The sequence below is a fragment of the Oncorhynchus kisutch genome, linkage group LG11 (genome assembly GCF_002021735.2).
Source record: "Oncorhynchus kisutch isolate 150728-3 linkage group LG11, Okis_V2, whole genome shotgun sequence".
Classification (NCBI taxonomy): Eukaryota; Metazoa; Chordata; class Actinopteri; order Salmoniformes; family Salmonidae; genus Oncorhynchus; species Oncorhynchus kisutch.
In genome coordinates this window covers 20,081,748-20,108,689 of record NC_034184.2, presented here as the reverse complement: position 1 = coordinate 20,108,689, position 26,942 = coordinate 20,081,748, and the positions used below count along the sequence as shown (strand labels likewise).

General features: G+C 42.1%; 1 protein-coding gene across 1 annotated transcript in view; it reads right to left on the bottom strand.

Moving 5' to 3' along the window:
- The window catches only part of rab40b (RAB40B, member RAS oncogene family), a 47,251-nt gene extending 20,963 nt beyond the window's left edge, over positions 1-26,288 (bottom strand). Inside the window, exon 1 of the mRNA XM_020495544.2 lies at positions 25,325-26,288. Coding sequence (XP_020351133.1) covers positions 25,325-25,466 — 142 coding nt within the window. The 5' untranslated portion in view covers positions 25,467-26,288. The remainder of the gene's footprint in view (positions 1-25,324) is intronic.
- Between the last annotated feature and the right edge of the window lie 654 nt (positions 26,289-26,942).

Genomic DNA, 26,942 nt, shown 5'->3' with positions numbered 1-26,942 from the left:
TTGGATATAGTTTGTGCTGACACCTTGAGGAAGATTCACGCAAAACATGGGTACAGTATGTGTGCATAAATGCATGCAGGTGCGCGCACACAACACACACACACACACAACACACACACACACACACACACACAATACACATATTGTACACTGTGGAGAGGTGATGATACATAAGAGGTTAAGATAATCCTTCTAATATCTGTTAATATACACTGAGTATAAAAATCAATAGAACCCCCCCCAGCATTGCAGGTCTTGACATAAACCTACTACCACACCCCGTTCAAAGGCACTTAAAAAATGTTGTCCTGCCCATTCAACCTCTGAACGGCAAACATACACAATCCATGTCTAAATTGTCTCAAGGCAAAAAAATCCACATTTAACCCGTCTCCTCCCCTTATCTACACCAGGTGTCAAAGGCGAGCCCGCGGCCGAATCTGGCCTGTGACACATTTCTATCTAGCCCGCGTACTGATTTGGGTTGTCAATTAATTTTGGCCCGCTTCATCACCGCCCGCCAAGTCACAGCAAGCACTGCCAACGTGCTGCACACCAAATGTCAGCGCAATGCCACACACACACACACACCTACCTCCTCCCAGACCCACATACAGTGGGGCAAAAAAGTATTTAGTCAGCCACCAATTGTGCAAGTTCTCCCACTTAAAAAGATGAGAGAGGCCTGTAATTTCCATCATAGGTACACTTCAACTATGACAGACCAAATTAGATAAAAAATTCCAGAAAATCACATTGTAGGATTTCTTATGAATTTATTTGCAAATTATGATGGAAAATAAGTATTTGGTCAATAACAAAAGTTTATCTCAATACTTTGTTATATACCCTTTGTTGGCAATGAGGGAGGTCAAACGTTTTCTGTAAGTCTTCACAAGGTTTTCACGCACTGTTGCTGGTATTTTGGCCCATTCCTCCATGCAGATCTCCTCTAGAGCAATGATGTTTTGGGGCTATTGCTGGGCAACACCGACTTTCAACTCCCTCCAAAGATTTTCTATGGGGTTGAGATCTGGAGACCCAAAGCATGATGTTTCCACCCCCATACTTCACAGTAGGTATGGTGTTCTTTGGATGCAACTCAGCATTCTTTGTCCTCCAAACACGACGAGTTGAGTTTTTACCAAAAAGTTATATTTTAGTTTCATCTGACCATATGACATTCTCCCAATCTTCTTCTGGATCATCCAAATGCTCTCTAGCAAACTTCAGACGGGCCTGGACATGTACTGGCTTAAGCAGGGGGACACGTCTGGTACTGCAGGATTTGAGTCCCTGGCGGCGTAGTGTGTTACTGATGGTAGGCTTTGTTACTTTGGTCCCAGCTCTCTGCAGGTAATTCACTAGGTCCCCCTGTGTGGTTCTGGGATTTTTGCTCACCGTTCTTGTGATCATTTTGACCCCATGGGGTGAGATCTTGCGTGGAGCCCCAGATCTGGTGCAGATCTACAATTTTGTTTCTGGTGTCCTTTGACAGCTCTTTGGTCTTGGCCATAGTGGAGTTTGGAGTGTGACTGTTTGAGGTTGTGGACAGGTGTCTTTTATACTGATAACAAGTTCAAACAGGTGCCATTAATACAGGTAACGAGTGGAGGACAGAGGAGCCTCTTAAAGAGGAAGTTACAGGTCTGTGAGAGCCAGAAAACTTGCTTGTTTCTAGGTGACCAAATACTTATTTTCCACCATAATTTGCAAATAAATTCATTAAAAATCCTACAATGGATTTTTTTTCTCATTTTGTCTGTCATAGTTGAAGTGTACCTATGATGAAAATTACAGGCCTCTCTCATCTTTTTAAGTGGGAGAATTTGCACAATTGGTGGCTGACTAAATACTTTTTTGCCCCACTGTACACACACAAGCCAGCCACGGTAAGGCTGGATCATATCATAACTAATAGCACTGATCGTATCTTCTACCAGACCCGAAAGTTTAAAACTGTTGTTGGCTAAATGTTCAAGCCACGTTTTGGTGCCTAGCCTGCAGAAAATGTAATCTTGGTTGTCAAAATGTTATAAGATGAAGGATTCACACGCGGGTATGAATTACTACTAATGGGCAACATGACACACAAGCGAGTATAAATTAGTTAACAGTTGAACCATTTACTTTATGAAATTACAGTCTGATGCGCTTGCATCGGTGAATTTTACAGCGCATCAGATGGAAAGTGTAGGCTACTGACACATGCCACTGTCCTAGCTACGCTACTAAAATGTTGCAGTCTGGCTTGGATTTTTAAAGTTTGAAAATTAATCATCAAAAAACTAAAACCTGCAACAAAACCCAATTCAAAGGAGAAACATGAATGCCTATTACAGCAACATTTGAGCAGTAGCCTAGGCTGGCTACTCAACTACAATACATTTTGAATGCAGCATAAAGTAATGCTGTATTCAACCTCACCGGTGATCCATGCGGCACAAAAAACATTTTCAACATGTTTTAAGTTGAAATGTTACAACAACCTAGCTACATTTTTGTTATTTGTAGTTATTAAATACTTTTTGATTATACAGTATCCTATGTACCTTAGTGGACATTATAAAGGGCCATATTTGTTCGAATAAAACAATGGCCAGTTGTATGCACGTACAAAAACTAAACATAATAGTCTATGCCTGTCCCGTGCTCAATATAGTCCATGCTCTGATTTACTTTGATATCCCTGATCTACACTGATTGAAGTGGATTCAACAAGGGCCATCAATAAGGGATCATAACTTTCACCTGGATTCACCTGGTCAGTCTGTCCATCTGCCAACCTTCATACCTCCATCTCACCTCTCTGCCATCTGTTACAGACACTGATGGCATGCCAAACCCAGTGCCAGGATAAAGTGACTAAGGGGGGTGTTGAAATCGGTGAGTGTCACAATTTGGGGAGATTCTTACATTGAAATTATATTGAATTCGGCTTTTCACATGATCACATAACCTTTCACATGTGAAATCACGTGCGCCGAATGGGACACAATGCAGATAGCAAGGTTAGCCAATGCACGGGGGCACTGGTTGGTCGGGCCAATTGAGGTAGTATTAACATGAATGTATAGTTAAAGTGACTATGCACATATGATAAACAGAGAGTAGCAGCAGCGTAAAAGAGGGGTTGGGGGGGGGGGGGACACAATGCAAGTAGTCCGGGTAGCCATTTAATTACCTGTTCAGGAGTCTAATGGCTTGAGGGTAAACTTGAGTAGCTTTTTGTCCTAGACTTGGCACTCCGGTACCGCTTGACATGCGGTAATAGAGAGAACAGTCTATGACTGGGATGGCTGGGGTCTTTGACAATTTTCTAGGGCCTTCCTCTGACACCGACTGGTGTAGAGATCCTAGATGGCAGGCAGCTTAGTCCCAGTGATGTACTGGGCCATACGCACTACCCTCGGTAGTGCCTTGCGGTCAGAGGCCGAGCAATTGCCGTACCAGGCAGTGATGCAACCAGTGCTCTCGATGTTGCAGCTGTAGAACCTTTTGAGGATCTGAGGACCCATGCCAAATCTTTTTAGTTTCCTGAGGGGGAATAGGCTTTGTTGTGCCCTCTCCACGACTGTCTTGGTGTGTTTGGACCATTCTAGTTTGTTGGTGATGTGGACACCAAGGAACTTGAAGCTTTCAATCTGCTCCACTATAGCCCTGTCGATGAAAATGGGGGCGTGCTCGGTCCTCCTTTTCCTGTAGTCCACAATCATCTTCTTAGTCTTGGTTACGTTGAGGGATAGGTTGTTATTCTGGTACCACCCGGCCAGGTCTCTGACCTCCTCCCTATAGGCTGTCTCATCGTTGTCGCTGATCAGGCCTACCACTGTTGTGTCGTCTGCAAACTTAATGATGGTGTTGGAGTCGTGCCTGGCCATGCAGTCGTGGGTGAACAGGGAGTACAGGAGGGGACTGAGCACGCACCCCTGGGGGACTCCAGTGTTGAGGATCAGCGTGGCACACCCTCACCACCTGGGGGCGGCCCGTCAGGAAGTCCAGGATCCAGTTGCAGAGTGAGGTGTTTAGTCCCAGGATCCCTAGTGATGAGCTTTGAGGGTACTATGGTGTTGAACGCTGAGCTGTAGTTAATGAATAGTAGTCAAATGAAGCAGATGCTAAGCTACAGGACTGCTTTGCTAGCACAGACTGGAATATGTTCCGGGATTCTTCCGATGGCATTGAGAAGTACACCACATCAGTCACTGGCTTCATCAATAAGTGCATCAATGATGTTGTCCCCACAGTGACTGTACGCACATACCCCAACCAGAAGCAAAGGATTACAGGCAACATCCACACTGAGCTAGAGGGTAGAGCTGCCGCTTTCAAGGAGCGGGACTCTAACCCGGAAGTTTATGGCTCACATCTACACCATCAACACCATTATCCCAGAAACCCTAGACCCACTCCAATGTGCATACTGCCCCAACAGATCCACAGATGATGCAATTTCTATTGCACTCCACACTGCCCTTTCCCACCCAGACCCCTCTTTTACGCTGCTGTTACTCTCTGTTTATAATCTATGCATAGTCACTTTAAATCTACCTATATGTACATATTACCTCAATTACTTCGACTAACCGGTGCCCCCGCACATTGACTCTGTACCGGTACCCCCTGTATATAGCCTTGCTTGTTATTTTACTGCTGCTGTTAAATTATTTGTTACTTTTATTTTATATTTGTTACTTACATACACTTAGGTTGGAGTCATTAAAACTCATTTTTCAACCACTCCACAAATTTCTTAACAAACGATAGTTTGGCAAGTCGGTTAGGACATCTACTTTGTGCATGACAAGTAACTTTTCCAACAATTCTTTACAGACAGATTATTTCACTTTTAATTCACTGTATCACAATTCCAGTGGGTCAGAAGTTTAAATACACTAAATTGACTGTGCCTTTAAACAGCTTGGAAAATTCCAGAAAATTATGTCATGGCTTTAGAAGCTTCTGATAGGCTAATTGACATAATTTGAGTCAATTGGAGGTGTATCTGTGGATGTATTTCAAGGCCTACCTTCAAACTCAGTGCCTCTTTGCTTGACATCATGGGAAAATCAAAAGAAATCAGCCAAGACCTTAGAAAAACAATTGTAGACCTCCACAAGTCTGGTTAATTCTTGGAGCAATTTCCAAACGCCTGAAGATACCACGTTCATCTGTACAAACAATAGTACGCAAGTATAAACACCATGGGACCACACAGCCGTCATACAGCTCAGGAAGGAGATGTGTTCTGTCTCCTAGAGATGAACGTACTTTGGTGTGAAAAGTGCAAATCAATCCCAGAACAACAGCAAAGGGCCTTGTGAAGATGCTGGAGGATACAGGTACAAAAGTATCTATATATCCACAATAAACAATAAAGTCCTATATCGACATAACCTGAAAGGCCGCTTAGCAAGGCAGAAGCCACTGCTCCAAAACCGCCATAAAAAAGCCAGACTACGGTTTGCAACTGCACATGGGGACAAAGATCGTACTTTTTGGTGAAATGGCCTCTGGTCTGGGGGGTTGGCCATGTGCGACTGACGTGTTTTCTGTTTGCTCCCGCGGTATTCTTAAAGTTTATGTGAATTTTGCAGCAGAACCGTATTTATTTTCAAATATTAGTTTGGTGATCCCTTTCTGTAAAAACCAAGACTATTTTTTGCTTTCGAATGTCAGCATGTCGACGAAACTTAAGGCCAAAAACGTGACTTTGAAAGAACCCGGCCTACAAGACCCACTCATCACCGCCCTCTCCTGAGTCTGAGGGCCCAGGGACTCACACTTTACCCGGGGGTGCAGCTTGGCCTAGCGGCCCTGAAATGAACATTCTCGAGGCCATGAAACTACTACGCTCTGAGATAGTTGAAATGAAAACGGAGGTTGTTGCTACGATTGAGGCCCGAATACAGGAGGTTTCTGATACTTTAAAAGCAGATTTAACCATCCTGCGGAACGAGACGGTGCCAGCAATCACATCACTCAAAACAACAGCTGCGTCACACACTACAACAATTGCAGCACTGGAGACCTCCGCTACCAATGTCTCTGACTTAACTACATCCCTGGAGGCTGACGTGAAACGCCTGGCTGCGGATTTGAAAAAGGTGAAAGAGAGCTGTGTGAGTTTAGAGGGATTCTCTCGCCACAATAACCTGAGACTGGTATCGGTCCCAGAGTCAGCGGAAATGCCTCGCGCCACAGATTTAGTTTCTGGGCTGCTGAAGGAGGGTGACATAATTATTCAAGTGCACTCTCTCCATGAGAAGATGGAGATTCTCCGACAAGCCCGAAATAGCACTCTGAGCTTTCAAGGACAGAGCTTCTCCATCTACCACACAGCTTTCAGACAGGCCAAACGATTACTACGGGACCAACCAGGTGTGAAGTATGGACTGCGATTCCCGGCCCGTTTATGACTATCTCATGATGGTAAAGACTACACATTTGAGTCTCCGGATGAGGCTATGGCTCACATTCAACGTCACATTAAGAAGTCTTGAACTTGCCCATAGATCAGCAACTGTTGCTTGTGGACTGTGGATAGTAAGTAGCCCACCTGTGGTACAATTATGTTTAGTTATAACATACTAGTCTTGTATAGTTGGGGAGTTGGCGAACCCATTCAGGCTTATTTGATGTGGTCTAATGTTTTGATCATCTAGTGTGCTTGCCTTACAAGCATTCAGTCATTTTAATTTCATTAAATTAAGGTTTTAAGGTTTTATTAACTCATGTGTTTCCAGGCTGTCTCGTTCACCTATTCAGTTTGTTTACATAGTGTCTCAGTGACTCAAAATATTTTTGGTTATTTGTTCACTGCATCCATTTGCACCGACCCAGTAAACAGTAAATGTTCCGAGGCTACATGTTTTTGGGGGTCTTCACTTCAATTTTAAAAGTTTTGAGCGTCATTTATGCCCAGCATACGTTCAATGTTGCGCACACATAGTTTTTTGGTCTTGGTTGTAAGTTGTCTCAGCGTCAAACTAGACAATAATTTCTTTTTTTTATTGTCTTACTACGATTTCCTTACTTCAAATTAGGTTTTTGGCTTAGAGCCTTTATACATTTTATTTATTTTCTCTCTCAATGCCTCAATGGGAATATAATTATATACATCTACAAGTGGTGCTTTTGTAATTTCGTTTGCACAAGGGATTCACTTTTATTTTTCTCTCTTTTTGCTGTTTGATCCACTAACACAAAACGCGACTTTAAAGAGCGGGACTGTGGGTTTAGGTTTAAGACCGCACTGTCACAGACATACTGTGCGAAGAGAACATGTTCTATTTCGTGGAGGTACTGTCTGGGGTGGGGGAGGGGGGAGGGGGGAGGAAGGTTGAATTGTTCAGTTCTAATGTTGTCATTCTGTCTTTTTAGTTTTCTTTTTCTGGACTTTTTCCAAACAACTTGCACTGTACATTATTACTCTGAGACAAGTTATTTTGTGTTTTTGGGCACTCTATGCTCTTATGACAGGGTTGTATAACGTGACTGCACAGGGTGTCCGAAATAATGCGATCAAGTACATTTCATGGAACATCAAAGGGGTTAACAAAACTGTGAATCGTAAGAGGGTGTTGACACACTTAAAGGGTTTGAATGCAAATGTTGCAATTCTACAAGAGACTCACTTGAGGACTGGTGAGCATTTTAGGATGTGTAGGAACTGGGTTGGTCAAGTGTTCCTCTCTAACTTCATAGTAAATCAAGATATGCTGCCATTTTGGTTGATAAATCTACTCCCTTTGTAGCTTCTGAGGTTATTGCTGATCCTAAGGGACGATGCGTTACAGTAACCGGTAAACTGTTTTCTACCCCTCTTGTTTTGGCTAGTGTTTATGGCTAGGGATGACACAAGTTTCATTTCTTCCTTTTTATCTGCTATACCCAATTTAGATTCTCATTTGTTGATTTTAGGGGGGGATTTCAACTGTAAAATGTCCCCAGTTCTTGACAAGTCCTCACGAAGAACTACAGGCCATCTAAATGTGCCCTACTTATTCAATATTTTCTTCATAAATATGCTATGTTTGAGGCCTGGCGTTTCCTACATCCTACAGATAGACAGTATTCCTTTTATTCTCATGTTCATCAAACATGCTTCCAGATTGATTACTTCTTTTTGGACAAAAAACTTCTGCCTAACCTTCGGCAGTGTACTTACGAGAGTATTGTTATTTCTGACCATTCACCATTAGTGCTTGAACTAGAGTTTCCCCAGCAACCTCCTATGTGTTATCAATGGTGCCTTAACCCCATTTTACTCTCAGATAAGGAGTTTGTCAATTTTATTTCTTCTGAAATCACCTTATTCCTAGAAACGAATTCAACACCAGGTATGTCCTGCTCTACCATATGGGAGTCTCTCAAAGCATACCTACGTGGCCAAATTATTTCTTATACAGCTAACCAAAACAAAGTTTGCTCTCAGCAACTTAGGGACCTGAGCGAATCCATAGCCACATTGGATGAGAAGTATGCTACGGATCCTTCCTCTGATCTACATAAAGAGCGCCAACTACTCCAATCTGAATTTGATGAGCTTTCTACCAGGCAAGCTGAACAGATACTCTTGCGAGGTCGGTACAGAGTGTATGAACAAGGCGACAAGGCCAGTAAACTCCTTGCACATCAGATCCGTAAATCTGAGGCCTCACGTTTAATCCCACAAATAAGGACCCCGTCACAGTTATTCATAAAGAGATCAACGATCAATTCAAACAATTTTACAATTTTGCGCTATACACCTCTGAATCCCCTCAAGACCATTTGCTGATTGATTACTTCTTTAATGGCTTGAATAAGCCTTCAATTGATACAGACTGCCATTACTGTCTAGAGGAAGAATTTACACCTGAGGAGATTGTAACAGCAGTGTCCGCAATGAAAAGTGGTAAATCACCGGGTCCGGACAGTTTTCCAACCAAATTTTACAGGACGTTTTCTGATCTGCTTTGCCCATTCTTGTCTCGATTATTTGCAGAGTGCCTTAATATCTCAAAGCTACTGCTTAGTCTTTATCTCGCTTTTAAACTGTGATTACAAAATCCTAGCCAAGTTTTTAGCCATCCGTATGGAAGGCTCGCTGCACCAAGTAATACACTCTGACCAGACTGGCTTTGTGAGAAATAGGCATTTGTTTTTCAATATTAGGCGCCTTATGAATATACTGTACTCCCCAGCATCGGAGGACCCAGAGGTGGTGGTCTCACTTGATGCGGAAAAAGCTTTTGACTGCGTTGAGTGGGACAGCTGCCCTTTATAGATTTGGCTTTGGCCCCAAATTCATTGCGTGGATAAAGATTCTTTATTTTTCCCCCATGGCTTCGGTACAGACTAACAACTTGTCCTCGGACTATTTTCCCCTTGCACCGCGGATCCAGACAGGGTTGTCCACTCTCCCCCTTGTTGTTTGCTTTGTTTGCTTTTTGCACTACGCTCTAATGATGCCATTCAAGGAATAATCAGGGCGGGCTTAGAGCAGAAAATCTCGCTATATGCTGACGACCTCCTTTTGTTTATCTCCAACCCTGATACCTCATTGACACGTGCCTTATCTGTTCTTAAAAGGTTTGGATCAATCTCAGGGTACAAGCTGAATCTAGGCAAGAGTGAGCTTTTCCTGTAAATAAGGCTGCTTTCAAGTGCTCTTTTACAAGTTTTCAGTGTAGGATTGTCCGGGTTCAATTCACCTACTTGGGAGTTAAAGTGACAAGGAAATACTCAAATTTGTTTCAGAAAAACTTTGTTGCTCTAGAAGACAGTTTGAAACAATCTTTTACTTTTTGGAATTTGCTACCTCTTTCTCTTATTGGAATAATTAATGTAAGTAAAATGAATGTGTTGCTCAAATGTTTATATTTATTTCAATGTTTATACATTTTTATTCCAAAATATTTTTTTTAATTCACTGAATCAAACATTGATGTATAATATTTGGGATGGCAAGGTACCACGGATTGGTAGAAAACATTTACAGAAGCCTAAGGCATTGGGGGGTTTAGCTCTACCAAATGTTCAGACATACTATTGGGCTGCAAATTTCAGAGCCCTTTTGTACTGGCTGCAGACTGATCCTACTGGCCCTAGACCACTCTGGGTCCAGATGGAGTCTGAATCGTGTAAACCTGCTGCACTTTCTTCTGTGTTGTGCTCGTCTCTCCCAGTGTCCCTAGGCAAAAGGTGTGTCAACCCAATTGTAAAGCAGTCTCTTAAAATGTGGAATCAGTTCCGTTTAGCTTTTGGCCTCTGAGGCTTTTCTCTATCAGGCCCAATCAATCAGAACATTTTATTTCCTCTATCTTTGAATTATGGAGCTTTTGCCATCTGGCACTCACTAGGCCTCTCCTCACTAGCCCAATTATCCTTTGATGCATTTGACTCTTTTGCTCAGCTACAGGAGAAGTCTCCCCCAATCCCACTTTTCCCTCTATCTCCAGACTAGGAACTTTGTCAGAGCTAACACACCTGAATTTCCCCATATGCCTGCGAATACAGCTATAGAGAGCATCTGAGCTGAACAAGCTTCCTAGGGGCGCAATTTCAGACATTTTCAATGACAATCTAGATAGATATCAAGGATCTGGAAAGATTCTGTATGGAGGAAAGGTCTAAGATCCCTCCCACCGTGCTTTCCAATCTCCAATGTTTTTTTGTCTGTAACTAGTTGCTTGACAAAGTACAACATTTCAGAAGGATAAAAAAAGGCTTTATTACATTTTTGATCCCTGTTGGTGCTTTTAGGGTTAAGTCTACTGTGTGTTTAGATCAGATGCTTCATACAAGTGTTTTTAATACGTTTGCCAAGGTCAATCTCTCTCTCTCTTTCATTTCTCTTTCGCTCTGTCTGAGTGGGATCAGATACAAAGATGAGTCATCCTCTCCTGGCATCAGCAGCCCCCACAGAACTGCTACACCCCCCCCCCCCCCCCCCACACACACACACACACACACACACACACACACACACACACACACAGTTTGTCAAACATTTCTAAACTCATACAGTTCAAATACACTCTCTTCGACTCATTGGCTTTTCAAACATTCTGTTATTTTGACCATTAATAGAACCTTCAGTGGTTGTTTTTGAAAACATGGACTCAATTGTAAGAAGTGCTATACAGATGTAGCAAGAATAAAAACAGAGGGCAATTTAAAACATGAGCACCTCATCTTACTATACATTCAGTTAAAAAAGAGCAAATTAAAGCCAAAATGGAGAACTGTGTTCCAGACACTGTTCTTCAAAAATAATTATTCAAATGTGTGTGTATGCCTGTCTGTCTGTGTCTGTGTGCATATGTGCCTCTTTCCCTGTGTGTGTGTGTGTTCTGAACTATTAACAAGTGATTCATTTTGGTTTGGAACTGTTCCGTGGCTTGGGACTGGAATAACAGTTTATGGAAGGATTCCAGAATGTCTGTGGTCACTCCACTGTCTGTGTTCCAACTGTTCCACTGCTTCTGGAGTCTGTGGTCATTCACCTGTGAGCGCTCCAACTCAGGGTGCGTTCGAAAATTCAATCTGGAGTGCCAGAGTGCGCTCAGAGTACCCACGGGGCGTTCGTAAATTCAGAGCATGCACTGGACACTCTGGCCGAGGAGTAGGGTTGATCCGAGCGTTCTGACCTCACAACGGCAGTCAAGCACCCAAGCTAACTGGCTAACGTTGGCTAGCTTGCTAGCTACTTCCAGACAAAAGAGAGAACACCTCAATCTGACCATTTTACTCGCCCTAGCAGAGCTGGTTAGGCTGTTTTTATGTTATCCAGAGCGTTGGTGACTGTAACTGCGCTACAGGCACAATTTAATTACACTTTTATTGCCAATGTTTACTGACACCGGCCATATTCATGGGTGATGGGTGTTCGTAAATTCATCAGTTATTCTACTGCTCTGGCACTCAGATGAATCCTCTGAAATCGGATTAGATAGCCAGAGTGAATTTACTAACGCACCCTCAGCCATCATCTCTCCCTGACTGCCCGGCAAATGGCACCCTATTCCCTACATAGTTCACTACTTTTGACGAAAGCCCCATGGGCCCTGGATAAAAGTAGTGCACTACAGACCAACATTATTGCCAACCTTGATTTTTTAAATTTTTTATTTCACCTTTATTTAACCAGGTAGGCTAGTTGAGAACAAGTTCTCATTTACAACTGCGACCTGGCCAAGATAAAGCATAGCAGTGTGAACAGACAACAACACAGAGTTACACATGGAGTAAACAATAAACAAGTCAATAACACAGTAGAGAAAAAAAGAGTCTATATACATTGTGTGCAAAAGGCATGAGGAGGTAGGCGAATAATTACAATTTAGCAGATTAACACTGGAGTGATAATTTATCAGATGGTCATGTACAGGTAGAGATATTGGTGTGCAAAAGAGCAGAAAAGTAAATAAATAAAAACAGTATGGGGATGAGGTAGGTAAATTGGTTGGGCTATTTACAGATGGGTGAGCAAAAGATGAGATGAGCAAAAAATAATTGTTTGACAATCAGATGAAAACATAATGACTGGTTGTGTTTATATCACATTAAAAGGTAGGCTTAAATAACAAATCTTTACCATTAAGCCCAAAGAGGTCCTACTAAATTAATAGGAATTCTATATGTATTTTTATGATTAGGTCCATTAAAATTGTAATTAAAGAACATGCACACATAGAAGGTTCCCGAAGAAATGAAATCTACTTTCACCCCCAGGTAACATGCATGTAAAATCCCTTTGTCATCCATGGCAAAGAACTCACAAATGAAAAGAGACAAATGGTGGTTGAATTTCATAAATCAGACAATGGGAACAAAAAAACAACTGAAAAACAAATATACCACTTACCACTATTATGGCAACAATTAAGAAGTTTAAAACCACTGAACAGTGGTGGAGGATACAAGTGTGTCTTGTGTCTTGTTCCCAAATGTTGTGTGGAAGATGATTTGGGATGCAAAGAAAAGTCCAAGGACCACAGTTGGAGAATTCCAGAACTTGGTTGCATCTTGAGGTCAGCAAGTCTCCAAATCTACAATTAGTTGCCACCTCCATGCCAAGAGGCTATTTGGAATGGTTGCCATAAAAGCCTTTATTAAGAACAACCAACACATGTAAACTCCTGGAGTTTGCTAAATGGCATTGGCACTTGGACCGGAACGGGGTGGTATGGTCATATAAGATGAAAATATAGCTCTTTGGCGACGCACTCCAGTGGTGAGTTTGGCCTTGAAAGAAGGATGCATACGCAGAAAATAGCCTCATACCTACTATCAAATATGGTTGTGGGTCTTTGATGTTATGGGTCTGTTTTGCTTCCACTGGGCCTTGGGCCCTTGTTAAAGGGATTTTGGCATTTTGGATTTGGTATCCCCAGAGTTTAGTTTGTGGATACCATAAATATGTCTCTGTGTCCAGTATGAAGGAAGTTAGAGGTAGTAGCCACAAGTTCACCTGACTCTGGAGAAGTAGATAAATGGCCTCACTGCCAAAAACCCGAAGTCTCCCTTTAAGGTCAACAGCACCATGTACTTTACCAAGTACTATGATATTTTAGACAACGACCTGGTTGCCTCTGCCAGGAGGCTGAAACTTGGCCGCAAGGGGATCTTCCAGCAAGACAATAACCCCAAGCACACATGGAAATCCACTAAGAATTGGTTAATTGATCTCAGTCTTTGGACTTGAATCCAATTTGAAAACCTGTGGTTTTAATTGAAGAGGGCAGTCCATAAGCGCAGACCCAAGGATATCAAGGATCTGGAAACATCCTGTATGAAGGAAAGATCCCTCTTAATGTGTTCTCCAACCTCATAAATCATTATAAAAAAAGCCATGTGCTGTTATCCTTGGAAGGGGAGGGTGCACAAAGTATTGAAAACAGGGGTACCAATCATTTTTAACACTTATTACTTGTTACAAACAACATTTTTCTCTGAGCAATTGAATTAGTATAAGAAAATATACATACACATTGAGCATACAATATACTGTAGCTCAATATTTATAATTATTTAATACAGTCTTTTTGGCTCTATCTTCATCAAGGGTGCCAGTAATTTTGGAGGTGATTGTATGTAGGGGGATCTCTGGCCACGAAGATGGGCTGATCTCTGGCCACGAAGACGGACTGATCTCTGGCCACGAAGACAGGCTGATCTCTGGCCACGAAGATGGGCTGATCTCTGGCCACGGAGACGGGCTGATCTCTGGCCACGGAGACGGGCTGATCTTTGGCCACAGAGACGGGCTGATCTCAGGCCACGAAGACGGGCTGATCTCAGGCCACGAAGACGGGCTGATCTCTGGCCACGGAGACGGGCTGATCTTTGGCCACGGAGACGGGCTGATCTCAGGCCACAGAGACTGGCTAATCTCTGGCTACAGAGACTGGCTGATCTCTGGCCACGGAGACGGGCTGATCACAGACGGGCTTCCACTCTCTCCTTCTATTTCCTCCTATTAGTAGAGCTGACCCAGAAAACTGAGATGCGCCTTGGATCCTGTTGATTCCACATTTAGTAGCCTAACATCAACAGCAATTATTGGCAAGAGTGCAGAAGGGGAAACACTGTCAGCATCCCAAATGTCACCCTATTCCCTATACAGTGTACTATTTTGTCCAGAGGCCAGTCAAAAGTAGTGCACTATAAAGGGAAAAGGGTGCCATTTGGGAAGCAGCGTTGTTTCATGCTGCTGAAAACAAGCCAAACCAGCCTGGAGGTGGAGGAAACTGTGGCTCTTATATAAACACACATCAGATTCATCATGTCCTGTGATACTAAAGAAAAACACAGCAGGACCACAGAGAATAAACCATGTCAGGGCAACCAGGATAAATTATAGTGTACAAACATCCAACAGATATCACTGGTCGAGCAAGAGAATACCCACACACCCTTCAGCTTGTGGATATTGTCCTCTATTTATAAAATTCAAGCTGCAACCCAGGAAAAGTCAGACAGAACTTTTTGTTTACAATCCTAAAGTAGCAATGTAGAGATCTCAAAATAATTATGGAAAACATTTCTTAATTGGTAAAATATAGAAAATGAAATTCCTCAGAGAGAGCTTACCATGCCTCCCTAATTGTATTATCCAGAAGATCATTAATTAGATAACTTCCACTGTATAATCATATAAATGTTGGTTTCTATTACACATTCTCAATGAGGGGTTTTATTAAGGAGTGCAATAACAGTCAGAGTATGAACACATACATACTACCACACATACAGTTTAAGTCGGAAGTTTACATACACTTAGGTTGAAGTCATTAAAACAAATTTTTCAACCATTCCACAATTTCTTGTTAATTAACAAACTATAGTTTTGGCAAGTTGGTTAGGACATCTACTTTGTGCATGACACAAGTCATTTTTCCAACAATTGTTTGCAGACAGATTATTTCACTTATAATTGACTGTACCACAATTCCAGTGGGTGAGAGGTTTATATACACTGTTGACTGTGCCTTTAAACAGCTTGGAAAATTCTAAAAAATTGTGTCATGGCTTTAGAAGCTTCTGATAGGCTAATTGACATCATTTGAGTCAATTGGAGGATGTATTTCAAGGCCTACCTTCAAACTCAGTGCCTCTTTGCTTGACATCATGGGAAAATCAAAAGAAATCAGCCACAGACTTCCACAAGTCTGGTTCATCCTTGGGAGCAATTTCCAAACGCCTGAAGGTACCATGTTCATCTGTACAAACAACAGTACGCAAGTATAAACACCATGGGACCACGCAGCCGTCATACAACTCAGGAAAGAGATGCATTCTGTCTCCTAGAGATGATCGTACTTTGATGCGAAAAGTGCAAATCAATTCCAGAACAACAGCAAAGGCGTTGTGAAGATGCTACAGGAAACAAAAGTATCTATATCCACAGTAAAACGAGTCCTATATCGAGATAACCTGAAAGGCCACTCAGCAAGGAAGAAGCCACTGCTCCAAAACCGCCATAAAAAAGCCACACTACGGTTTGCAACTGCACATGGGGACAAAGATCTTACTTTTTGGAGAAATGTCCTTTGGTCTGATGAAACAAAAATAGAACTGTTTGGCCATAATGACCATCGTTATGTTTGGAGGAAAAAGGGGGAGGCTTGCAAGCCAAAGACCACCATCCCAACCGTGAAGCACGGGGGTGGCAGCATCATGTTGTGTGGGTACTTTCCTGCAGGAGGGACTGGTGCACTTCACAAAATAGATGGTATCATGAAGAGAGGAAAATTATGTGGATATATTGAAGCAACATCTCAAGACATCAGTCAGAAAGTTAAAGCTTGGTCGCAAATGGGTCTTCAAAATGGACAATGACCCCAAGTATACTTCCAAAGTTGTGGCAAAATGGTTTAAGAACAACAAAGTCAAGGTATTGGAGTGGCCATCACAAAGCCCTGACCTCAATCCCATAGAAAATGTGTGGGCAGAACTGAAAAAGCGTGTGCAATCAAGGAGGCCTACAAACCGGACTTAGTTACACCAGCTCTGTCAGGAGGAATGGGCCAAAATTCACCCAACTTATTGTAGGAAGCTTGTTGAAGGCTACCTGAAACGTTTGACCCAAGTGAAACCATTTAAAGGCAATGCTACCAAATACTAATTTAGTGTATGTAAACTTCTGACCCACTGGGAATGGAAAGAAATCAAATCTGAAATAAATCATTAAATAAATCAGAAACCATGGGAGTTTTTTGAGCAAGAAGCCGACATTTGAGTAGTAAGACATGTATAAAAGCAACAGATACCATTAATAAGAAGGGGCTAGAAGCGTCTTATATGGTGACTTGTCGGGTGGCTCAGACAGGCAAGTCCCATACTATTGTGGAGGTTCTTAATTCTTCCTGCTGCAGCGGATATGGCTGGGATGATGCTGGGGGAAAAGGCCAAAAAACTATACAGACAATGTCTTCATCAAACAACACTGTTTCACAATACATCAGTGACATGGCAGGAGATGTTTTGAAACAATTACTGCTTCGCATACAAGCCAGTGAAATCTATGTGTTACAGCTAGATGAGTCAACAGATGTAGCGGGCCTGGCACAGCTCCTGGTATATGTCCGTTACATTTATGGAGGGTCAATTAAGGAAGACATCCTCTTCTGGAAACCACTGGAAACCAGGACAACAGGAGAGGATATTTTTGAAGTATTGGACAGCTTTGTGACATCAAATGGACTTTGGTGATCAAGATGTGTTGTATCTGTACTGATGGTGCAAAAGCCATGACAGGGAGACATTGTGGAGTAGTAATGCGCATGCAAGCAGTTGCTCCCAACGCCACTTGGGTACAATCACAGCATCGAGAGGCTCTTGCTGCCAAGGAAATGCCTGACAGCTTGAAAGACGTTTTGGACACTACAGTGAAAATGGTTAACTTTGTTAAAACAAGGCCCCTGAACTCTCGTGTATTATCTGCATTATGCAATGATTTGGGCAGTGACCATGTAACACTTTTACAACATACAGAAGTGCGCTGGTTATCAAGGGGCAAAGTATTGACACGTTTTTTTAAATTGAGAGACGAGCTTTAAGTTTTCTTTACTGACCATAATTTTCACTTGTCTGACAGCTTGCATGATGACGAGTTTCTCACACAACTGGCCTATCTGGGTGATCTGAATCTAGGATTACATGAACTCTCCACAACTATATTCAATGTGTGTGACAAAATTGAGGCTATGATTAAGAAGTTGGAGCTCTTTTCTGTCTGCATTAACAAGGACAACACACAGGTCTTTCCATCATTGTATGATTTTTTGTGTGCAAATTAACTCAAGCTTACGTACAATGTCAAATGTGATATAGCGAAGCACCTGAGTGAGCTGGGTGCGCAATTACACAGGTACATTCCCGAAACGGACGACACAAACAACTGGATTCGTTATCCCTTTCATGCCCTGCCTCCAGTCCACCTACCGATATCTGAACATTTCTGGATAGGGCTGCGCTCAGAGTTTGTTTGCCTTGGCATATTGCACTATTAAGACACTGATGCCCTTTGCAACCATCTACCTACGTGAGAGTGGATTCTGTATGTAAACTTCCGAACTGGAAATAAAGGTTCAAATTGGAAGAAAAAGTCAAACCTGTGGTGAGTTATTCACAAGGTTTTATATGTAAGATGGCTAGATAAAGAGCTAAATTATTATATTATTATTTGTGCCCTGGTCCTATAACAGCTCTTTGTCACTTCCCACGAGCCGGGTTGTGACAAAAACACACACTCATTCTTATGTTTAACAAATGGTATCATATAGTGTGTGTGTGGCAGGCTTACAATGATGGCAGAAAACAACATTTGAGAGTGAGCTGATCCTGGTGCTAGAGAGGGTACGCAGCTGGAGGTTGAATGTTTGAAGGGGTACGGGACTATAAAAAGTTTGGGAACCACTGCTCTAGATGATGACGCTTGGCATTGTTGTAATTAGAACATTAGGAAAAAACACTAACAGAGAAAATAAGGTAATTAACAGTTAACTAAGATCCTCTGAGGAAAACGGGGCTGTATCCTAAATAGCACCCTATCCCCAATATAGTGCACTACTTTTGACCAGGACCCACAGGGAATAGGGTTCCATTTGGGACTCAAGTCTGACTGCCTTTTATACAGCTCCCTCTAGGAATCAGTCAAACAAACATCAGTTAGATAAACAAACACTGATGATGATTATAATGATGTCTTGCATTTATAGCCTATAACACTTTCCCTGAATCACAAAAGTACTTCACATTGAATGTTGGGAACTCCCTCTCAGAGGCGTGTTAATAAGGTGAAACTTTCCAGACCTGGGTTCAAATACTATTTAAAATGAATGAATTATTTTCCCATACATTCCGAAGTAAGTATTCAGATAACCTACATTTGAAAATGTATTTGGAAATACTATAGTAATACACTTGGAAAGTATTTGAAAATACTCAAACACACTTCCATACATTTAACCATTTAACTAAGGTATTTGGAAATAGTATTTGAAATATGTATTTGAAAAGACTTTCAAATACAATTTGGAAGACATACAATTAGGAAGACTGTTTTCTTTTATGCAAATACCCATTCAAATACTCAAATAAAACTACTTGTTTTGGGCTGTGAATTAGAAAATACTCAAATACACAAAAAAAAGTATTTTAAATACATACTCAAATACACCTGTATTTGAACCCAGGTGTTACACTTTCTGACGGTTGCAGAGCAGAAGAAACACTACATAGAAAAAAAGACCTGCCTGTGTTCCAAATGGCACCTTATTCCCAACATAGTGCGCTACGTTTGGCGTCCAAAGGAGTGCATTGTATAGGGAATAGACTCAGGGGCGGAAGCGTAGTCTAGTGGTTAGAGCTTTGGACTAGTAACCGAAAGGTTGCAAGTTCAAATCCCCGAGCTGACAAGGTACAAATCTGTCGTTCTGCCCCTGAACAGGCAGTTAACCTACTGTTCCTAGGCCGTCATTGAAAATAAGAATTTGTTCTTAACTGACTTGCCTAGTAAAATAAAGGAAAAAATAAAATAAAATAGAGTGCCATTTTGGGATACAAACACTGTAAAACACTGCATAGCAATGTTATGTGCTACATGCAATAATAGACTCATGTCAGCTCGATAACATTCCATTGCTACTGGCGGGGACTCTGAAAGTAAGCAGACTGAATGCTCCCCTGCTGGGCTTTGCTGCTCTCCACTTGCAACTAGCCAGCCAGTCAGACTCACATGCCACCATTTAAAAATACAAAGGTATGTGGACACCCCTTGAAATTAGTGGATTTGGCTATTTCAGCCACACCCATTGCTGATAGGTGTATAGAATCGAGCACACATCCATGCAATCTCCATAGACAAACATTGGCAGTCGAATGGCCTGTACTGAAGAGCTCGTTGTCTTTCAATGTGGGAGTTCCAAACTGCCTCTGGAAGCAAAGTCAGCACAGGAACTGTTCGTCAGGAGCTTCATGAAATGGGTTTCCATGGCCGAGCTCTGCACACAAGCCTAAGATCACCATGCGCAATGCCACAAGCGTCGGCTGCAGTGGTGAATCATGCTTCATCCATCTGGCAGTCAAACGGACAAATCTCTCTCACACACACACACACACACACACAGAGAGACTGAGCTAACTGTTAATAAAGCCAGTATTCATCGAGAGGAGCAGCAAGTCTTTCCATAGTGCAAGACCCATCATCCAGGCAGGGGAGCAGAGGCAGCTACATTGTCACTCTAGCAATTGTTGCTATGTACCAGAGTTTAAGCAGAGACAGAACTCCTCTCTCCTAATATCTAGACACCCATCTCTCTCTCACCATCTCCCCGTTCCTCTGCCTCTCTTTCATTGTCTCTCTCTCACTCAGACACCTTAACTGGAGTCAGTGCTGGATCAAACAGTTGATGAGGTGACTCACACACCATTTATTACTGAACACTGAGCAGTCGTCATATCAACATATTTCAACACTCACATACCTACTCTCATTCCATTGGATGAGACACTAAACCCGAAGTCCAAACGTTTATTTACAGACACTGGCCCAGACTGTCTTAAGTCAGTGAATAGGCCCTGATATCAAGACAATGGCCACTGTAGGGCCCATAGGGCACTGGTCAAAATGGGGCCCATAGGGCTCTGGTCAAAACAGGGCCCATAGGGCTCTGGTCAAAACGGGCCCCATAGGGCTCTGGTCAAAACGAGGGCTCTGGTCAAAACGGGGTTCATAGGACGCTGGTCAAAACGGGGCCCATAGGGCTCTGGTCAAAACGGGGCCCATAGGGCTCTGGTCAAAACGGGGCCCATAGGGCGCTGGTCAAAACAGGGCCCATAGGGCTCTGGTCAAAACGGGGTTCATAGGGCGCTGGTCAAAACGGGGCCCATAGGGAGCTGGTCAAAACGGGACCCATAGGGCTCTGGTCAAAAATAGTGCACTACACTCCCCTACGTATTTATTTGAACAGTGAAGCTAAACTATAGAGGTGCGTGGGTAAAATCACTGGGGAAGACACGCCAGGGAAAAAGCCATATTACAACCTACTGTATATTTTGTGATAATTGCATTGTTTGCTCTATAACCTGTTAGTTCATATGCCTTGCCCCCGTGATATATAGGCCTAGAGGTCAAGACAATAGGAAGACAGTGGTAGAATAAATTCAATCACACCTTTGTTTCATCACAAAACCGGAGAGCAACCTCTGTTCGGTGAAGTCACCAAAACATATTGCATGTAACAAACAGTTACATGACCTACAACATCGTCAAGCAAGTTTTCGGACTACAAACAACTATTGATTTAGAACACCGGAGATTTACTGTACATCGCAAAGAAAACAGGAGCTGCCTCCACTAGCTGCCTCCACTATTCCAGCACCATTTCAACTTCAACATCATCAAATCACCTCTGCTTAGTCTAATACAGTGACAACTAAAATATTCCAAAAACCATGTAGTCCAATCAACGTAGGCTAAATAAGTAGAAAAACATGTTTACTCACCCTACTTGTTGAGAAACGCCAATGCCATCCTCCACTTTTTCATGTTGCCAAAACGGTCTATGACTCCGTCATACAGTACACACTTAGTTTTTGTTGTCCTAAGCTACCTGGCTAAAATGCTTGCTCTCTAGCCTAACTTCCTTTCATGAGCAATGATTAGCCAGCTAGTTAACATTAGCCTACTACATCTAGCTACATATTGAACTTCCATCCTATGAATTTATGGTTGGATCAGAAACGCTGTTATAATCATTGGCCAGTACAGAGAATTAAGTAAAACCACAAGTCCAAATCCCTATCTCCGTCCATGGCTAAATTAGGAAAGGGCCAATTTTAGCAAGCTTTTTCTGTCAATGACATTAGGCTTTTGATGTGATGTGATTGGTGTGAAGCCAAGTCCAAACTGGCTTCCCTTGACACTTCTTTTGGTGCGACGGGACCATTCACAGTTGACCTCACTCAGTTTAGCTCAACGCTGATGGGCTATTATTGTATTTAAAAAATGATCAAGGGAGGCTGGCTTCCCTTGCATTCAATGCTCCAGGCGGCAGCAAAATCGTACTCTTTTTGACCAAACAGCATCAGGTAGATGGGCTACACATACAAAGACAGAGGGGCGCTGTTTCACTTGCCTGGATACTTTCTCCTGGGAGATACATTCAGCCTCTTGCGAATAGAAGGAACATTATGAAACACAGAGACGAAAGTTAAATAATCTTGTTATGTTTTTTTCTTGGTCCTCTTTTTGGGGAAGCCTGGCTTCCCTTGGCATCCATGAATACATGTCACTGAAGCTACATATTTTAATGTGGCTCTATACTCCAGTATTTTAGATTTGAGATCAAATGTTTCATATGAAGTGATAGTACACCTTTTATTTGAGGGTATTTTCATACATATCTATTTTACCGTTTTACTTTATGTATCTAGTCCCCCCATTTGAAGGTGTATTAAAGCAGTAAAGTTTAGTATTTGGTCCCATATTCCTAACACACCATGACGACATCAAGCTTGTGACTCTACAAACTTGTTGGCTGCATTTGCCATTTGTTTAGGTTGTTTCGGATTATGATTCGCCCAATAGAAATGAATGGTAAATAATTGAGTGTGTCATTTTGCAACTTTGTCACTTATCATTATTCACGATTCATTCGTCATTATCCATAATCCTGGTAACAGCAACATTAATATAGAAGTGTTCAGAAACATATTATATTCTTATTTACAATAAAAGTGACTCCAAAATTGCGCAATACATGTCCACTAATAAATAAGCCACAAATAGGCCTACCATCATAGCCGCCACTTCATAAACGTACCTGGGTGACTATATCTAATAGGCCAGTTGTATGGGAACACTGTATATCAACCAGACCAAAAGACAACACGGAGGTTACCAGAGTACACAGAGAGGACTTCCCTTTGTAGTGCTCTCCCCAGGCCTGGAACTATAACAGTCAGTCCCTGAGGTAAGCTCTCCCTTAAACAACAGAGTAGGATGACGTTTCCCCTAGACGTTGATTCAAGTTCAGTTTTGTGTTTCCCCTAATGGTTAATGGTAGAGTTTTGGATAAGATAAGATGTACTTTATTGTGTATTAACAATGTGTCTTCATGCCCACAACACAATAATTGGTTCATGCCCTGCAGCAGCTGTTATTTTTCCCCTCCGAATTCTTCTGTCAATTTGTGTGCTGGATGTTGTGGAGATGCAGTAACTGAGGTATTGACTTATCAGAACACATTGGTGTGGGCTTTGCATGATTAGCTGTCTGATGCCTGAGCGGTCATCGACCAACGCTGGAGAGAGTTTTCTCTAGGTTGCAGAAACAAGCTTGGACATGCCTCTGAAATCGCATCTACAGTGCCTTCAGAAAGTATTCACACCCCTTGACTTTTTCCACATTTTCTTGTGTTACAGCCTGAATTTCAAATGTATAAAAGGTTGTTATTTTTTTGTTACTGGCCTACACACATTACCCCATAATGTCAAAGTGGAATTATATTTTTATAATTTTGAAATGTCTTGAGTCAATAAGTATCCAACCCCTTTGTTATGGCAAGCCTAAATAAGGTAATTAAAAAATATATATATTTTTACAAATCACAAAATCAAAGTCACATACTAAGTTGCACGGACTAACTCTGTGTGCAATACTAGAGCCATGACTACATGGAGCTCTATTCCACATCAGGGAACTGAATCAAGCAGTAGAATCAGATTTAAAAAGCAGGTAAAAATAAACCTTATGGAACAGTGGGGACTGTGAAGTAACACAAACATAGGCACAGACACATGCATACACACACATGATAACATACGCAGCATACTGAAAGCTGTATTCGCTGCCAAAGGTGCTTCTACAAAGCATTGACTCAGGAGTGTGAATGTAAATTAGATATTTTTTCATTTCATTTTCAATACATTTGCAAACAGTTCTAAAAACATGTTTTCCATTTGTCATTATGGGGTATTGTGTGTCGATTTTTATTTAATCAATTTTGAATTCAGGCTGTAACACAACAAAATGTGGAATAAGTCAGAGGGTATGAATACTTTCTGAAGGCGCTGTACCTACCACCTTTAGGGTGTCATACTCAAGTTACGCATTGTGGTGAAAAGCAACTGGTGGTGAGACATACGGCTACATGACCAAAAGTATGTGGACACCTACTCGTCGAACATCTCATTCCAAATTCATGGGCATTAATATGGAGTTGGTCCCCCCTTTGCTGCTATAACAGCCTCCACTCTTCTTGGAACGTTTTTCACTAGATGTTGGAACGTTTTTCACTAGATGTTGGAACGTTTTTCACTAGATGTTGGAACATTGCTGCGGGGACTTGCTTTCAATCAGCCACAAGAGCATTAGTGAAGTCGGGCACTGATGTTATCAGATTAGGCCTGGCCTCGCAGTCAGCGTTCCAATTCATGCAGGCCAATTCGTGCAGGCCAGTCAAGTTCACACCGATCTCGACAAACCATTTATGTATGGACCTCGCTTTGTGCACGGGGGCATTGTCATGCTAAAACAGGAAAAGGCTTTCCCCAGTTGGAAGCACAGAATCATCATATGCCCAAGCTTTTATTACACTCCTTTTATGTGGAACTGCACCAAAAAAAACTAATTTCAAACGCAAAAGTATCCTTACACCTCTGAAGACTCTAGCCTCTTCCATGCCGGTCATTATTTCTGAACACTCAAAAACTTGTTTCTCCACCGACAGTTGGATAAGGGGAACGATGGGGTGTTAACACTTGATGGAGACTAGAGATCCTGACTGCCAATGTGTCCACCCTGAGACATGCCATTACGTTAATATCCCCAGTAATAAAACACCTATGATAAAACACCTATGAGTCCATATGTCCTGTCACTCATGATGATCATCCACAATATGGTCCTAAAGGCACCATATACCCTAAATAGGGCACTGGTCTGAAGTAGTGCACTATCGGGTGCCGATTGGGATGCAAACTTACTCTCAGATGTCCAAGATGACATGTCCAGTCTTGGTATTGGTCCACTAATCCTAAATATAACCCTTTAAACCTAAAGAATGTGCACTGGCTAGCTAAAGCATGACGACCACAGCGCTTTTCGGGGCTCTAATGACACGGACCATCCAGAACAAGCTGTGTATAAAACGTACTGTGTGTGACCACTTGTTTGTTGTGCAATAAAAACATTGAAAAAAGTTCTATATTATCGAGTCCTGGTGATCATAACATGTAATCTTCAATATTTTCTATAAATACATGTTTGAAATGAAAATGTCATTTGTTTGTTTATAGTTCTGGCTGCCGTTGTATACTGGACACTCACCCATGTTGTAGCCATACGGAGACTCGCTGGCTCCGTCCTGGAGGCTCGCCAGTATCTCCCCCTTTCCCACATCGCTGTCTCCCACCAGGAGAAACTTAAGCAGAAAATCGTAAGCCTTGACGGGGCTGGTTCTGTGGTTCATCCTCGCGGTGAAGAATGATTATGTTCCATCATGGAACAACTTGTACAAGACTGTTCAATCACTTTTATTTCTCTTCCAACTCAAGATTTGAGCTGTGTGACGCACGAATTAAAGTAGCAAAGAAGCGAGTCAAATTGAATCTGGTGTTCTTTGACAGTTCATCCAGTGGATAGCCTTATATTATCAGTCATAATTCATATCTGGGAACTCTATCCATTTATATCCATTTAGAATAAATGCATCAAACACAGATTTGAAGTCTTCTAAAATAGGAATTTGAATGAAAGCTACAAATGTCAACTTTGAGCAGTAAAAGTGACAACACAATGTAACATAAACAATTATACAAATTAGCCTACATCTACAGTGTGTTCCACTGTAACATCAAAGCTTGCCGCTCACGCCGAACCTGTCCCAGTGTTCAAAACGTCATTCCACAAATCCTCCATTCCTGCTACCGTGCCTTGAAAGTACCATACGTACCATACCAAGTACCGTACTTGTTATAACGCTGTATTGTACCACCAGCCAGCCACACTGTTCCGCAGCTCTCTCTGATCTCTGTCGTTTCCTGTCCCCAGTAGCGGCAGAGTCTCGAGTTTTACACGGTTATGGTTGGCTCATCCACCGGGTTGCTAGGGCAGTCTTGAGTCGGTAGTAGGCTAGTCGCTGCAAACGTCTGTCAAAATCCCCATATAGGCCTACCCATTTGATTCAATAGGGGGGTGTGGTTACCATTGGTAGCCAAGTTTTGTGCGGTTTGAGCTGGAATCCACCCTACCACTGATTTGAGATCAGTGTTCGTGATCTTAATCCCGTAGGAAGGGACAGGATGACGGCTGGTTGAACTGATTCCGGGTCAGTGTTTGCAGATGTCCGCAGCAGCCAGCATGGCTCGGTTTGTGTTTGTTGTTGTTTTGACTGGGCGCGATTTCTGATTTCTGACGTAGCGCAGAACACCTCGGAGGATTTAGGGACATTAGGCTATTCTATTCAGAAAACAATGGCGCAGTCAGCCACGCTCCAAAACAACAGCACATAACAGAGAAAAACAGTTACAATCATTTTGACAAGGGAATTATAATGAAAACCCGGATTAAAACTTGATCAATAATAGTATTACCTAATTTAATGGATTACGTTTTCCCTAAGAAAAACAGTATGAGACAATAGGCTACATAGCCTATACAGTACATGATTCAAGAAAAATACAACTGCACCATTATTAATGAAGGGCTGTTTACATATGATTTACTGCTCAATAGGAATATAACATATTAGGCTGCTCTTGTCCTGTAAATAGACTATCATACAATGATGGAGGTATTCTAATACCAAACGAGACAGTGTAGCCTACATTCATCAGTGAGTAAACATTGCATTGCGCAGCAGTACAATATTGTTTACACAGTGTAGTGGATGGATGCCGCGGGTCTGTTGATCAGATGGGTTATGTAACAATAAGAGAGGAGCTGC